Below are 16707 nucleotides of genomic sequence, written 5' to 3'. Positions count from 1 at the left end.
TCCATGTCTTTCTTACGTTGGGGGCCCCAGAGCTGAACACAGTACTCCAGGTGGGGTCTCACAAGAGCCAGGTAGAGAGGGAGAATCACCTCAGGTGACTGTCGGTCTCTTTTCCTGGTAACGTAACAGGATGAGAGGATACAGCCTCAGGTTGTGCCAGGGAAGGTTTAGATTGGATATTATGAAAAATTTCTTCACCGAAAGGGCTGTTAGGCACTGGGACAGGCTGCCCAGGGAAGCGGTTGAGTCCCCATCTCTGGAGGTATTTAAAAGAGGTGCAGACGTGCCATTTAGGCACATGCTTTAGTGGTGGACTTGGCAGTGTTACATTTATGGTTGGACTCGATGACCTTAAGAGTCTTTTCCAACCTGAATGATTCTATGATTCTATAGTCCCAATATGGACCCCTGAGGGACACCACTCTGTCACTGGTCTCCACTTGGACATTGAGCCATTGACCACAACTCTTTGAGTGTGACCATCCAGCCAATTTCTTATCCACCGAGTGGTCCATCCGTCAAAACCATGTCTCTCCAATTTAGAGACAAGGATGTCGTGCCAGACAGTATCAAATGCTTTGCAGAAGTCTACATAGATGACATCAGTTGCTCTTCCCTTATCCACCAATGCTGTAACCCCATCCTAGAAGGCCACCAAATTTGTCAGGTGTGATTTGCCCTTAGTGAAGCCATGTTGGCTGTCACCAATCACCTCTGTTTTCCATGTGCCTTAGCATAGTTTCCAGGAGGATCTGCCCCATGATCTTGCTGGGCAGAGGTGAGACTGACTGGCCTGTAGTTCCCCGGGTCTTCCTTTTTTTTTCCTTTTTAAAAATGGGGTTATGTTTCCCCTTTTCCAGTCACCGAGAACTTTACCGGTCTGCCACAACGTTTCAAATATGACGGACAGCGGCTTCGCAACTTCATCTGACAGTTTCCTCAGGACCTGTGGATGCATCTCATCAGGTCCTATGGACTTGTGCACATTCAGGTTCCTTAGATGGTCTCAAACCTGATCTTCTCCTACAGTGGGCAGTTCTTCATTCTCCCCATCCCTGCCTTTGGATTCGGTGAATTGGGCAGCATAGCTAGAGCGCTTGCTGGTGAAGACTGAGGCAAAAAAGTTGTTGAGTACCTCAGCCTTCTCCATGTTGGTTGTGACCAGGTCTCCTGTTTTGCTCATCTGGGGGGTACAGTTTCTTTCATCTTCCTTTTTTGCCCTATGTACCTGAAGAAACCCTTCTTGTTATTTTTCATGTCCATAGCCAAGTTCAACTCCAGCTACACCTTGGCTTTCCCGATCCTCTCCCTGCATTCTCAGGCCATATCCCTATAATCTCCCCAGGATGTATAACCCTGCCTCCACTACCTATGCATTTTGGTTTTGTGTTTTAGTTTGGCTAAGAGGTCTTGACTTAGCCAAGCTGGCCTCCTGCCTCCCCTGCCTGACTTCTTCCACATCAGGATTGAGAGCTCTTGCACCCTAAGAAAAATGTCTTTAAATATCTCCCAGCTCTCGTTCACTCCTTTGCCTCTGAGGGCAGTTTCCCATGGGATGCCATGCACTAGCACCCTCAACAGCCGAAAGTTTGCCTTTCTGAGGTTTAGTGTCCTGACTCTACTTATTACCCATCCTGTACCCCTGAAGACTGAGAATTCCACCAGGGCATGATCGCTGCAGCCCAGGCTACCTCCAGTCTCGACCTCTCCGCTAACTTCTTCCACATTAGTGAGCAACAGGTCCAGCAGTGCCTCTCCTCTGGTTGGGCTCTCTATCACCTGTACTAGGAAGCACCTCAACGCACTCCTGTAGTTTCCTGGACTGCTTGCAGTTTGCTGTGCCACTTTTCCAGCAGATGTCTGGGTGGCTGAAGTCTCCTATCAGGAACAGGACCTGCGAGCGTGACGCTTCCCGCACTTGAAGAAAGAACTCTTCATCAACGTCCTCTTCTTGACCGGGTGGCCTGTAGTGGACACCAACCACAAAGTTTCCTTTGTTGGCTTGATCTCCAATTTTTATCCCTAAGCTCTTGACCTCTGCATTACTCGTCTTCAAAGATAGCTCTGTGCAATCAAACCCGTCCCTTCTGAATAGTTTATAGCTGTCAATTGCAGCACTCCAATCGTGCGATTCATCCCACCAAGTTTCTGTGATAGCAATCAGGTCATAATTTTCCATCTGGGCAGCGGCTACCAGCTCATCCTGTTTGTTTCCCATGCTGCACGCATTGGTATAGAGGCACTTCAGCTGGGCTATCGGCCACATCCCCTTTTTAGAGGAGCTCACCTTAATTCCCTGAGGCAATTCACAGGTGTTTCCCTGTTGCTTTATAATGCTTCAGCAGCCCATGGCTCTTCTTGAGTGCTTAGAACACCATCCCCTTCCACCACTAAATCTAATTTAAAGCTCTGTTTGTAACTCCAGCCAGCTTATTGCCCAGGACACTTCTGCCCCCACTTGGTCACTTGAGCCCTGTCAGCTGTCAACAGGCCTGGTTTCTCAAAGATATGTCCAAGATCCTAGAAGCCGAGACCTTGAGCATGGCACCAGCCACACAGCCAGTCATTCACCTGTTCAATTTGTCTCCTGTCTCTTGAATCCCCTTCTCCGGCTGGGAGGGTAAAGGAGACCACTCCTTTAATATCATTCAAAGGGACAGTCTCTTTTGATATTTCCGAGTCACCTCGTTGCAGCATCGTTTGCCCCTGCTTGGAATAGTAGGAATAGGTGATAGTCCGCAGGCTTTACCAGGCTTGGAAGCCTCTCCATGACATCACGGATGTGAGCTCCCAGCAGGGAGCAAACTTCTCTCAAGATATTGTCTGGGCGACAAATGGGCACTTCGGTGTCTCTCAGCAAGGAGCCTCCAATCACTAACAACCTACATACTTTTCTGCTGGCACCGGTTCTAATGCGGGTGGGTGGCCGGACCAACTTTGCATGGTTGGCCTTTCCTGGGTCTTGCCGTTACCCTCTCTTTATTCTCCAGCCCCAGGGCATCGTACCTGTTTCATAGAGGCATTGCAGGGGGAAGGGGAAGATTCCTCCTCCTGCCTCAAGCAGAGACAAGAGTCCAGTCTCCTTTGTCTCGTGAGCTGGTTAAGTCTGTCACCTCAGGGCTGGAAGCAAGCTTACCTTTCCTTTGCAAAGTCTGAAGGCAGGGCTGTCACTCAGCTTGTGACAGTGCACAATACCACACGTTGATCTCTTGCTCAGATCCTGCACTGCCTGATAAGCTCCTCTTGCAACATGGCCACTTGCTTGAGGATTTCCTCCAGCTGGGCACGCTTGCACCCGTGACATCCACCTCTGCCTTTGAACCCTAGGGGAACTTCCAAGTTCTGGAGTTCCATGCAACTTTGGGTCTGGGCAGCTCTTTCAGTTCTTGGGGGGTCAGTCTGGGTGTAGGTGTCCACATAGGGAGGTTTTATCACTTCCATCTGGGTTTCAGTCACAGATTTGCAGTTGCAGCAGGTGGAAACCATTTTGTTTCAACAGGAGTCTGTCTCCATCTGGCTCCCAGAAGAAAACGGGCCATTTTCCAGAAGCTGCTCTCCCTGTGTGCCCTTCTGCGCAGACTGCTGTGCCATGCCGTTTGCCTGCCCTGGTCACTAGCACTCGCTAGGGACTGCCTTTTACAGATGCAGAGGTTGGCCGAGCTTGCTCCTGGCCCCGTCCATGCTCTCGCAACAGCTGCCAGCTCCTGGCATCTCTCTCTGCAACCCTGGTGTTGCCTCAGTTCAGGAAACCCCCCGAACACCGTGATCCTCCGCTCCGCTGTGGAACGTGTCACCACAGAGCTGATCGCCTCGGCGAGTGACTGTTAGCAGTGGGTACGCTGCATTTAAATCTCCCGCCATTGCTCCTGGCCCTGCCCAAGCCTCGTCAGCCCCACTCACGACCGCTGCCGGCTCCTGGCAGCTCCCTCGGCCACACTGGCATTGCCCTGGTTCAGGAAACCCCTCTGGCCACTGCGCCGGAGCGCTCCGCTGCAGATCGTGCCGGCACCGGAGCCGCTCGCCTCAGCAACTGACTCAATGCTTATTAATGTTGTGGGGAGGTGCCTTTGGTAGGTTAAATAAACATCGGTCCGCTCATTAGTTCTTCTCTTCCAACGTACGCATGACAAGCACCCTTAAGTTAATCTTGACAAATATCCTTAATTTAATCTTAAAGTAGCATCTCTTGTACATTTACAGTTTGTAGCATCAACAGAAACATATGGTAATTACCAAACTGGAAAGGCTGTTTCAGTTCGCCTAAAATTGGACAAGAATAAAAAACACTATCTTTTGGCTTTTAATTAATCACAAGCTAAAACCAGCAGGTGTTTTTGGATTCCTATTCCGATGAGCTCTGAATTCTACTTCTGTCCATGGGTACGCAGCAGCTGTATAACCAACACATCTTGCAACAGCACAAACCCCAAGAAAAATCCTTGGACAACGATGTTTGTAAGACCTAATGTATAACAGTTCAATAACATATTTTCCTGCAAAGAAACTTACATGGGCAAACTTCAGATAACATGTTCTTTAAAATATTAATGTGTTATGAATAATACAGAAAAAAATCAGTAAAACAAACATCCCTAGCAATGACACAGCTTAATGCATTAATAAAAACGAATAAATAATGTGGTGAAATGTCAAATGGGCAACAACTGCTAAAATACTACATAGAATTGAAGCTAGATTCCTAAATCATTCAATTTCCCTCTTCCCTTTTGAAGTAAACGGAATTTCAGAGAGGGAAGCTACTTCTGACACCTCGAAAAAGTATGCATTGCTAAACTAGTTTGTCTGAACCTAATGTTACTATTAAAATCTTGGTAAATAAAGTGTATATTCCAAACAAACCCTAGGTATTTAACTTTAGGGTTCTCTTGTGCTAGTCTAATTCAATGCCATTTACCATGTTTTATAACATGGGAATGTTGCTTCATTGATGTAAAAATGAAGCAGGAACACAGTTTTAATTATCAAAGCAATGGAAAGGCAATTAACACAAATAGTTTTATATCATATGGTCTTACCAGTTCTAAACATAAAATACTCCATTGTTGGAAAAAAGGTAGTAGTTATTACACGTGCTGCTTCTAAAAACATTTTCTTTCATCTGCTTTTTATACTGAGGTGATCCTCCTTGAAAAAAATCAATACTAAATCTTTGCAGCATTGAAAACTCCACCACAAGCAAACAACTAAAACCCCAAAATATTTTACTATTCCTAATATTAAAATGATACATTAGGAAATAAATGTCTTATTTCAGTGAAATAACTCTGCCTCTCCAGATGTTGGATTTGGGCCTTTTGAAGAGCGCTCTTAAAAACTGGGAGGCAGTATCTTCTGAGAGAGTTTGCAATCTGAGCACAAACAAGAGAAAGGTAACAGATGGGAATTAGAATAAAAAAAGGAAAGAAGAAATGGCAAAACTATTAAATCAAAATTGAAAAGCACTATTTATCTGTCTGCTACGTTGGCATTTCCTAATCTGTCAAGCTCAAAGCATAATAACGAGCATTCAATGAGCAATTATTTTCTACATTGTTAAGAGACAGCAGCCTATCTTTGACTGCTAAGTTATTACTATAAGCAATGGTATTTACTTTTCCAACAGCTAGAAGTGTAATGGAAAAAATTATAGTAATTTAAGAAAAATCTGACATCCAAACCCAAGAAGCCATTAGCTACAAACACAGATTTTCTGAACAATGAGAAAAAAATCCTTGAACAAAGGAATAGTGAATAAAAGTATACTGTAACATCTGGCCATAACCAAATAACTTATTGATATAATACAATACCTTTACGAGATTTATAGATAAACAATAGCAGAGTACAAAAGGCAAAAATTAAGGCCTAAGTCTTGCATCTTAATTTGCTTACGAAACCAAAGAGTAGAGAAATCAGTTACTACAACATTCTTATAGAAGCTTTCTGTTAGTATTCAGCTCAACAAAAAGCCTTCCTCCATATATCCAATGTGCCGTTTGGGGAATGCAGTATTTGTGGGCAATTATTTAGAAAATTGGTTTATTCCATCAGAATTTTTAATTCTGAATTTTCAAAACAGACCTCTCCTATACGTAACATTTTTAGCAACTTTGTTAACAGAGACAACCACCTGACTTTCTAAAGTAATACACTGAAACAAGCGCTATGTGTTTCTTAATTTGTTAAGGAGAAAGAAGGAGACAGAGGATCAGGTCTCTAATATTCCATAACTGGTTCTGAAGCCTTACCGGAGTCAGACATCACTGTTCAACTTAGAAAATCAAAGAACCCACATATAATCGTATACATGGGCAATGCAAGGATGTAAAGCAGTCCTCCTGGCATATTACAGGAGAGGAAAAGGTCACACGATATATTAATAAAAGATTTCCGTGAGTATCAGAAGTTTCTGGTACAGATGGCTGCAGTCTTTGAAAGGACCAGTTACAGAAGCTACCTCAAAAGAAGTATTTTAATACTCACAGGCTTCTTGTAGGAATTTTTCTCTAACGCTGTCTGAGGTGCAGTTTTTACATGTTTTGATTGCGACAGCCATAGCTGGATTTTCCTGAAAGATATTATTGAGAAATAACTGAAACACAGCCCAACAAATACAGTCCACCAAAAGCTGAGTCCTTTAAAATCCTAGCAAAACTGCTTTAGAGAGAATGACTACTAACTAAAATATCTTTAGTTCAGAAATTACATTTTGAAAGCTTCAACGTTAAAATATTATCATAACCAAGACACCTAGTGTACAACATTTACATCTAATGTGCCTAAGAAATATTTAATCTGTTTTAAACTATGTTAAATCGTACAAAAATTATGATAAAAGATAGTAAGTTTAACTGAATAGTACTGGAAACTTTTTGCACCATTGAGGATGGTAAACTCTTGACAATATTTAGCAAAAGGAGAGGAAACAATTAGCTATATGCCTAAAAAACACACTTGGCTTATGCAAGCAAGCAACCTGGAAAGCCAAATAAAGGACTTTTTGTGGCTCTTGCAGAGCAAAGACCGGCTGTAATTTTGAACTCAAACTACAAAGGAAAGTAAAATAAAGATTTTACATATTAGCTTCACAATCGGTTACATCAAGGGCTTAAAACCGAGTTAAACAGAACACATGTATTCAAAATCAGAAACAGATTTCACCATCTGATGGCTTATCCTCCGAATACTGAAAAAGGAGAAGCACACAGACAGCCCACAGGAGGCCTCTTGGCTCAGGCGGCATCTTTCATCTTCTCTTGCTTTGGTGTGTTTTACAACTACCCTTTCCATAAGTTACAGACAGCACAGAGAAGCTGCAAGCATTTTTCTCCTGAAAAGAAGCTTTAGGTGTTCGAGCTTCACTAGTATTCAAAACGCCACGACTTACTTAGAAAATTACTTTTACGACGTAGCGTATCCCCACAGTAACATGCAGCGCTCAGAAGATGTCACTTGTCCAAGTTCTTAATGGGTTGAAAGCAGCTGAAGTGTTTTAAAATTAGACATAGGTGTTCTAAATTAGACATAGGCCTGCTCAAGGACTAGTATGCCTTCGTTCCAACTGGGAAATTGGGAATTGTGCATTGTTTAATGGGAAGATTACAAATGAACGTTTCCCCGATAGGCTACAGGGTTGATGTATGTCCTCGCCTAGTTTCTAAGGCCAGCGAGAGCTGAAGATTCAGAGTCACGGTCTGCATCTGCTCACGCTTACTCTATTTTAAATCTATTTTCACAGACAAACATTATCAGAATACAACTTATATTTTTCAGGCTTAAATGTCTATTTTCTAAGTTACTCACAACATGAGCTCTTCAAGTTGACTTTGCAGGAAAATATTGATTAAAACCTTCTCTCATACATAAACATGCCCACAAACTGACTGAAAAACTGGTGGTAAATTAAGATGATTTTATTCCCTTCTGAAATCAGGATTCAGTGATCAGCACTGGATGAGACCTCCGGAGGCTGGTCAGACCAATCCCTCTCCTGGTGCTACAGACAGAGTTTTTGAAACATCTCATAACCAACATTAGCATGGAAAGGAAGAGTTTCAGTGTCTGCAACCAGCCAAGACTCCAGACGTTTTGCAAAATAAAAGGCCTGATACCAGGGTTTTGCTGATCTTTTGTTTTCGGATAAGGAGATCTATCAGACTGGCAACAGTTTGTGTACTCAGCAGCAAACACTATCTTAAAAGACACTTTTGGATTAATCCCACAGTAGATCAGCCTTTAAAGACAGTCTTCTGTGAATTGCTTACATCTGAGCAATAGGACCCTATATGTATAACCTATACATTTTCCATTCGGTATCGTATAAATACAGGCTGGTTGTAATATTTCAGCAATACCTAGTAGTAAGGAGCTTTCAAGAAGAGGTGGATGCTGCTCAGTCACTAGAATAAGAACTTTACATGTGCAACGAACGGGGATAAAGGAGATTTTTCAGATTCAAATTTGAGCTAGCAGAACAAGAGGCCAGAAATCTCCCCTATATTTTTGCATGCGAGCTGAATATATGCAAGGATGGAAACGCTATCATGTTATTGTAACTCATCTTCTATCTATTGTAAGATTTCTTCCCAAAGTTTAAGTTACACTCTGTGACTAGCGGATGAAAATTTAATGATAATACCTTTCTGTTTTCCCTTTGCATACTCAAGTGTCCTAAATGTAGCAAAATTTTATTAATAAAAGTAATCAGCAGGTTGCCATCTAAAAAAACCTTATACTAGACACAGGCTGACTGAATACAATCTGTTTTCCAATTCAAGAAAAAGAACGGAGAGAGACAGCATTTTCAAAACAACAGTCCCTAAGAAAAGGCGTCTTTAATTGGTTTTACAGAGCACTGGATTTATCCACTGTGCCCCAAGTTCCGTGAAACACTACTCCTCCTCAAGTACTCCTGTTAATTTGGACAGGATTAAATGAGAAATAAGGATCTCCCTTAAGGCATAATATATCAGAACTGCTTTTCTAAATGAAGGTATCAGAACAGACTTCAAACTTGTCTGAAATATATAACATTTTTCCTTATTTATTTACTTAAATATTGCATTAGAGATTTATTTATTTAACTCGCCAAGCTCAAGACGCTAACAAACTGTTTCTGGGAAATACTGTTTCTGAAGTTAGAACTAGATTGTTGTCCACATGAATTACTACTTCATCTACTGAAAATCCAGACACTTAATTTCTTCAAATGAGAAATAAATCTTCATTTTACACTTGCACAGTTACATTTATTATTAGCTTGAAATTGGTTGAAATTAAATAATTTTCCAGCTTTCTCTTGCCTTTTTCCACAAACTTAATTTTTCATCCATTTAAATTGCAATCTTCATCTTTGCGGTTGCAGTCTAGAAAAACACATAAGCATGAGTCTAAATTACACAAGTCCCGCCAGCCTCACTGGTTTCACTGAGGTGACTCTCGCGCATTGGGGTTTTGCTGGATCGGTGCTCAAGTTTTTTGTATCTTTTCTTTCATGAAAAAGCAGCAACTTTATTAACAAGCTTCTTTGTGAGAGATATAATGAGACGCTCACTGGAGAAACAGACACATTGGTTTAACATTATTGTCCCTCTGTTGTAGGCTCCTGCCCTTCCAGCACAGCAGACTAAAATTTCTCCTCTGTATTTCAGCCCAGAAGTTAGATTAGCTTATCCTGACACAGTTGGCAGCTTCTGCACTGAACGCTGAACCTAAGCCCAAGCCAGGCTGAACACCCATGAATACTGTTTTAAACTTTGGAAAAGCTTCTAAAGCACTGAATGCTCAGTCGGGGAGTACGGCCAAAGGGACGTGTGCTCACCATGCTTGGACACGCTCAAAATAAGGAGGAAAGTGTATGGTTGGGGTTAAAAGCAATGACTTCCAATTCCGACTCAGACAGCGGCTTTGGCACGGTCCTGAATAATTTACTTGGCTCTTTTGATTCCTTATGATTCCTTTCCCGATCTATAAAAAATGGGGACATAGGAGCAGAGAAACTACTCCGGAGCTAGTTTTCTACTTATCTGAAACATGAGAAATATTCTCTGCCTGCTGATCATGCTGAAAAATAAATTACAAAGTCAATTCCTATTTGTTCCGGAAGACTCAGGCCAAGGCATCTAAGGAATATGTTTATTTTTTATTTTATTTTTAACTAGAAAGGTTTTATTGTTTGTTTATTTTTATTTCAGAAGTGAGGCTTACCGGACTCATGTAAACTCCTTGGTGTACATCTCCAAACTGTCCTTCACCAATGCAGCGCCCCAGTTCAATTCTCTCCCTTTGAATTTCATAATCTCTGGCTATAAGAATATAATGCACTTAAAATATCAAATTTCTGATGAAGGGCACAGAAATAATCCACAAGATACGAAACTCAAAGTAAGTCACTCAAATGTCTCACATATGAATAGCTAAGATTAACATTTGCTGCACACCAACCTATACAAATGCAGTATACACACAGTGGAAACCTCTTAAACAAATGTTTGAATCGAAGCCATGAAAAAGGAATTGTGAAGTCTGATTTGCTAAATTAACTACTATGCATTATTTATTTCAATGCAGTAGACAAAACTGAATCCTTCTTAATTATAGCTAATAAAAGACAAAGAACACAGCCTAGGGAAATACCGAGGATATTAAATACAGCCTTAGCACACATGTTTAAGAGAACTCCACTATGTGGTATTTTAGATTTTGGAACCATCAAATGAGCCTGGAGAATTTTTAAAGAGGTAACTGCAAGAAAAAATACAGAAACAAGAGCATGGCAAAGAAAGATAAAATGAAAGAGCAAAATTTTGAGTGTACTACACCTCTGTCAGTGTGTAACTGAAGTAAAATTGATATGTTTTGTGGACTTATGCAATTTTGTTAAGTTGGTTGTTTAATAGACTGAGAATACTACTGATAAAAATGGCTCAGTACTTCAGCAAAACATTTAATCAATTGCAACTGAATTACTTCATTTGCAATTTAATTTCTAGCAGACATGGAAAAATACTTCAGGAATAGCAGAAAAGCATGTACAGTATATGTTTTCACCTCTACTTGTATTATTCAAAGAAAAAAATATCATCAACCAGCTTAGGATTTCATGACTGATGACTTTGACTTCATTAACACTACAGAAATGATGTCATCTAGAGATGGATAACAAAGTGATAAACGCCTTTTTCATTTCTTTTTTTTTAAGTACTGCATTTTCCTCTTTAAAATCCCAAAGCTAACTGGTTTAACTATAAATAAATAATGTTTATTAAATGAAAGTGAATAGTAAACTTAAAAATTCCACATCATTCCAAATTGCAAGCATACAGGGGTGGGTAAAGGGTCTCCTGTTACCTTCATCTATTCCATAGCTTTCTGCAGTGCAATTAAGAGAAAAATCAAATGCTTACTTAGATATAGCGTCTTAAAATCAAGACAAGGACAAACATTTTTTAACATTGTTTTAAAAAATGAAGAAATATACTGATGCAATTTTAAGTTTACATTAGCAGAAGTCACAGGTCTGTTCTTGTGAGCTTTACTGACTCAGTCCTTTGAGCGCTGAACACTTGAGTCCACTTCAATCCCGTGAAGGACTTAATGAATTTCACTTCAACAGCCCATCTCATGGGCTTTGATCTGAAGGCATACCTAAGCGTTCAGCACCATCCAGGGCTGGGCCCACAAGTAATTACTTCCGTAAGAATTTAAATGAAAAGGTTAGGAAAAAAAATAAAATCACACAACATTAATATATTAACAAAAAAATAAAGGATATAATTTATCACAGTACTTTTTGATCCTGCAATTATTTTAGCAGAATCATGTAGTGACTTACTGCGAGACATTCAAAACACATTGTTTATTTCTGGAAAACATATATTCTTGCTTTTCAAATATATATGTTTTTCAAAACATATATTATTGTTTTTCAAATATTTTCCACAGTAGTGGAACCTATGTTGTAAACACTGAAGCGATCATGAAACATTCCTGCCACATGGTAAACTCTAGAAATCCTTACATACATTCATGGTTCTTCAGCAGAACACGGTACCAGTTTAGGACCATCCTCCCCTCTTACACCAACCAAACCCGACGTTTTTGCAGCTCTGCGTATCGACAGATTGTCTACTTCTAGAGAAATCCTTGGTTGCCAAAATGCGACTGGAATTTTGCAGACGCAACTTTTAAAATCAGAATACTAGACTTTCACATTAAATTAGTTAGCTGTGACAGTTTAAGATTATATTATAATTCGAATATGCCATAAGACAAAATCCTTATGGTGGCTAATGCATCGTTTTTTTGACTTCAAAGATGAAGACTCAGAAGAACTCTGAATTTTAATTTTTGTTCCTGAAGTCTTTCATCTTTAACAAAATTGCATGTGGTACAGATGACTTTATCACGGAATTTGAGAGCAGCAAGTCTGTCATAGAGCAAGGGTGAGATACGGTTAGACAGCAATACACAGAAGCTTTCCAAATTGTTTGCTCTTATCACAGAAATCTTATCCATTCTTTCTTTAAGCGTTGTGTTCAGCATCACAATCAAAAAATCTACATTTTGCGATATAAAAGGAATTTCACTGCGAAGTCACTGACAGCAACAAAACAGAATTTGGTTTTATTTGCTTAAAAACCTGGACTTGAAAAACACTGAATCTGTGAGTTTTCAGGACATCATAAAGATTTTCTTTGCACACGTATTACTTAGGGCTGAAATATAAGGTTCAGTCCCTGCTAAACCAAAGGAGCTTTCGGATAGAAAAGTTCCCGAGTTAACTACCATACTTACTTGATGGCATTGTATAAGTATCTTCTTCATCTATAATCTCTGCATAGTCATCTGTCTCTGTAAAGGGAGGAATTGAAGAGTTTCGGGAAAAGCAGATGAAAACAATTCTCCAGAACAGTATCTCCAATTTATCAAGGCTGATATGTCACAACCCCCAACTTCAACATTGCTGGGACGCGTTTACAATAGCATGAATAAAACTTGCTCATGCATAATTTATGGTATGATAATGACCTCAGTGCCAATTATGCTACGTCACATAGATGCATTCAACCAGGAAGAAAAGGAAGATTCATTCGTATTCAAAAAAGTTCAAGTTCTGTAATTGAAACCTATCTAAACTGTTGACTTAAAAAAAAAATCTTTTTAACAGCAAATTCCACTGCAGTAAGGAGAAAACATTATTAATGGATTAAATTGCTTTACCTTCAATAAAGTGTGAATAATAGGTTGCTAGTTTTCTATGTCAAACAGGCAGAACAGACAGTAAAGATGTTCCAGGGCAGCATCTACCTACTGTCAGTGCGGCAAGGTGAGTTATTTTCCACAGTCTTCTAGAGCATAAAGATCTTTTAAGCCAACACTCTTGCTTTACACCCATTAATCTCAATTTTCCTCTCACAGACAGTGTTTGAAAACAATCAGTTCTCAAAATTTTCTGAAAAATGACAGTGTATTTCTTCCTCCATTTAAAACTTACAACTTTTACACCATCTGTTCTCAAAATGCTTTAAATGGTGTCAAGTCATATCAGAAGGTCCTTCTCTTGCTCTAAAGAACTTCTAGTGTGCACAGGTCATTTCCTAAAGGTCAGATAAATTCCTCCGGGAGTTATAAAACCAGTCCACAACAGTGAGATAATTTTTCACTGCAAGGCTGTTAAATTCGACTCATCAACTTTAAATGCATAGAGAGGTTCTCAAAATTAACTAATTTCAAATCCAGTATGCAGTTTTCACGGTTGGTTTGAGTTGACCGCGTATTGGACCACCTCTGAAAGGCATGATTTACGCCTCCTTTTTCCCCATCTGCCCTGGAGCATATGTATATTCCTACAACTCCCTGGCATCATTTCTAGAGGTATGGTTTCTGAACGGTGGATGGGACAAAGCCACAGTGAGACTGGAAGAGGGATGGGATGATCCCTTTTGGCAGCAGCCCTCAGTTCAACTAACTTAAGCCAACTCTGAAACCAGAGCGAGGCTCATAAATACCATACACATACATAAAAAAGAGGCTTAGTTTTTATTTTATACAAACTGAATATTCAACAATTAGGAAACTACAGGTTGCCCATAACCTTTGAAGTTCAACACACTTCAGTGAGTAAATTTAGTTTTATGATCCTAACTTTGTACTACTTAAATAAAATTAAAGCTATTTTCCTTTCGAACTCCTGTATATATTTATATATATACACGATATATTTATCGTGTCTTGTAAAAACAATCAGGAAATTCTATGCCGTTTAAATTTTTGCTAAGCAATTTCTATTTAGGACACAGCAAAACAGAGTCACCTAATGGAAATTCAATTAATTATAAAGACAGTGCACAATTCTAAACAGGCAGCATACTCCAGAGGCACTAATCTCTTTCTTCGTATGTTTTTTTCCTCCCTACACTATAAGCTAATTTTTTTGGTAGAAAATAAGCCCCAGTTTGATCTAAAAAATAAGCATCCATTTGAAAGACATCTTTAGTGTGACACCAACGTGATGGGGATAAATCACTATGCTTCCTCGTAATATTGTGGTAAGATGTTTTTAACTTTTGTGAAGTGTGATATATATTAATATTGTTACAAGCTAACGTTTGAGGATACCAGAATGTTCTTAATCTAGGTTAAAATAAAGGACCAAATTAAAGATATTATAAGCATATTTGAGAAGAATTTAAAAAGTTTGGAAACTAGAACTGGTGCCACACTGGTCTTTAGAAAACCAAAACGTTTGTCACACTAGATTATGGAACAGTGCTTACAGAATATGATAAATGGCTTGGCTTGTTCATCTCTCCATTTTAAATTAATGAAGTTAATTCATAATAAAAGCATTATCAGAACGCCATAGAGCACTTTACATGGTTTTGATACCTTAGGTAAAGCCATCCTGAAACTAAAAGGGTCTTCAGTAGCCGATCCAAATAAATTAAATGTCTGCAATTAACTAAACAAATATTTTACAGTGATGTGCTCAAAGTGTTCTGCAACAAAGATAACTGACCTCTCTCACATGCAGTCTTTACCGCACTATGAGTCGTACAGTATGAGACTATAACCAAGTCTACTAAGACTATGACTATGTCTACGAGATATTCCAGAACCCATGTGGAGTCTAAAGCAAAACTCAGCTGGGCAAGGCTCTCCAGGCTGCTTTATGAAAAAGGGTGTGCTATAGCAGTCTCAAGAGCTAAACATTCACAACAAAGCAGCGATTCCAGGAGACGTTCTGTCTTTGAGGCCCTTGATAACTCTAGAAAAACTAAAATTTAAAAACAGGGCTCATTACTGCTGTGCTCTCACACGTTTTAAAACCAGCACTGAACCTTTTCAACTGTTGGTCAACCCCAGGTTCTTCTTACAGTGTTGGTGGTACAGGTGAATGAGCCAATTAGAGCTTTACTAAATCCGAATGCATTTATTAAACAGTAGAAAAAAACATCCTAGGGTATTAAATCCGTAACAGCTAATCCATGATCTTAACCATTTGTTTGAAATTTCCCTTTTCATTATTTTTTCCCATTTATCAGAGCCCATAATTTATAAAAGAAGATAAGCACCAATAAAAAGCTGAAATACAATTTCTGAAATACAATTTCTGAATTTATGACAGAGAAAACATCCTTTGAGTTTTTAATGTTTAAGGAAAGAAAGAAAATTGGGGTAGTATTATCTTTGATTTCTATCTGAAGGAGAGAAAGGAGATGAAAAGTTATACACCTCCTTTATATTTTACTGAGACGAAGGCCACAAGTTGTTATCTCTATTTCTTCTTATTGCCCTACTTTGCATACTGCTTTTTATGCGCTTTTAGTACCCCCTACTTATAAGAATAAAGATACATACACTATCAGTAGTAGCAGTTTAATTTTTTTCCAACATCAGATGAAATCCTTTAGAAAAATAGCTAAAAATCTGTTTAAAAAACAAAACCCAACTTGTTTTCAGAGGACAGCAAGTCAATACTTTCTAGAAAAAAAGACTTACAAAGTCTGGAGAAGTTAAATATTTTGTAATAAGTTTCAAAGTTTTGGAGAAAAACATTAAAATCTGTCTTTAAAATTAGCAGTTTGAGTAGCTGAAACCTGATTAATATTTCATGTATTCAATCTACATTAATCTGTCTTGTACAGCTTTTTATGCGAGGAGCAGTAGTGGACTACAGAGGACTTTGATGCTACCATGCCTTTAAAGCATCACTTAGGAGACTCATTTCTCACGTGTTACATCCATTGATCTCACCCACTGACCAAAAAAATTCTGTGATACAACCATTTCAATCAAACTGAATGGACACTCTTGCAAACCTATAAGCCTTCTTTGCATCATGCCCGAACTCTCATTGCAAACGCATGCAATACCGCATCCCTGGGTGTTTGAAATAGTTTCTCCTTTTGCAATTCTAGTTTAGCAGAACGTGTTAGTTGCACAGTCTGTGAAGTACGATATTTATTGGCTAATGTGCAAAGCAGATTGCGTCTTAATACTAAAATCTGTATAAAATTTATTACTGAAATGTGCATTAAGTGGTATATGGATATAAGAGTTGCATATTGCATGTTAGTAACACACAGACTAGAAAACATATTACCGTCCCCACTAATTTCATCTGCAGATCCAGGTGGCATGCAAGGAAAGAGAAAAACAGAGGGGGAGAGAGAAGGGACAGAGAAGGGGGAGGGGAAAATAGAC

General features: G+C 39.4%; 1 protein-coding gene across 12 annotated transcripts in view; it reads right to left on the bottom strand.

The window, feature by feature from the left end:
- The window catches only part of PTK2 (protein tyrosine kinase 2), a 226786-nt gene that overhangs the window by 45551 nt on the left and 164528 nt on the right, over positions 1 to 16707 (bottom strand). For 8 of the 12 annotated variants that reach the window (XM_087741987.1, XM_087742226.1, XM_087742058.1 and 5 more), the window contains 5 exons: positions 16607 to 16624; positions 12796 to 12852; positions 11350 to 11370; positions 10207 to 10304; positions 6484 to 6568 (listed from right to left, as the gene is read on the bottom strand). In XM_087741987.1, coding sequence (XP_087598113.1) covers positions 6484 to 6568; positions 10207 to 10304; positions 11350 to 11370; positions 12796 to 12852; positions 16607 to 16624 — 279 coding nt within the window. The remainder of the gene's footprint in view (positions 1 to 6483; positions 6569 to 10206; positions 10305 to 11349; positions 11371 to 12795; positions 12853 to 16606; positions 16625 to 16707) is intronic. The other 4 variants (XM_087741453.1, XM_087741810.1, XM_087741722.1 and 1 more) reach the window with 3 other exon arrangements.

The sequence above is a fragment of the Nipponia nippon genome, unplaced genomic scaffold (assembly GCF_047370975.1).
Source record: "Nipponia nippon isolate SJK-2023a ecotype South Korea unplaced genomic scaffold, ASM4737097v1 scaffold_1, whole genome shotgun sequence".
Classification (NCBI taxonomy): Eukaryota; Metazoa; Chordata; class Aves; order Pelecaniformes; family Threskiornithidae; genus Nipponia; species Nipponia nippon.
The sequence above is the reverse complement of the archived record's forward strand: the minus strand, read 5'-3'. Positions and strand labels throughout refer to the sequence as shown.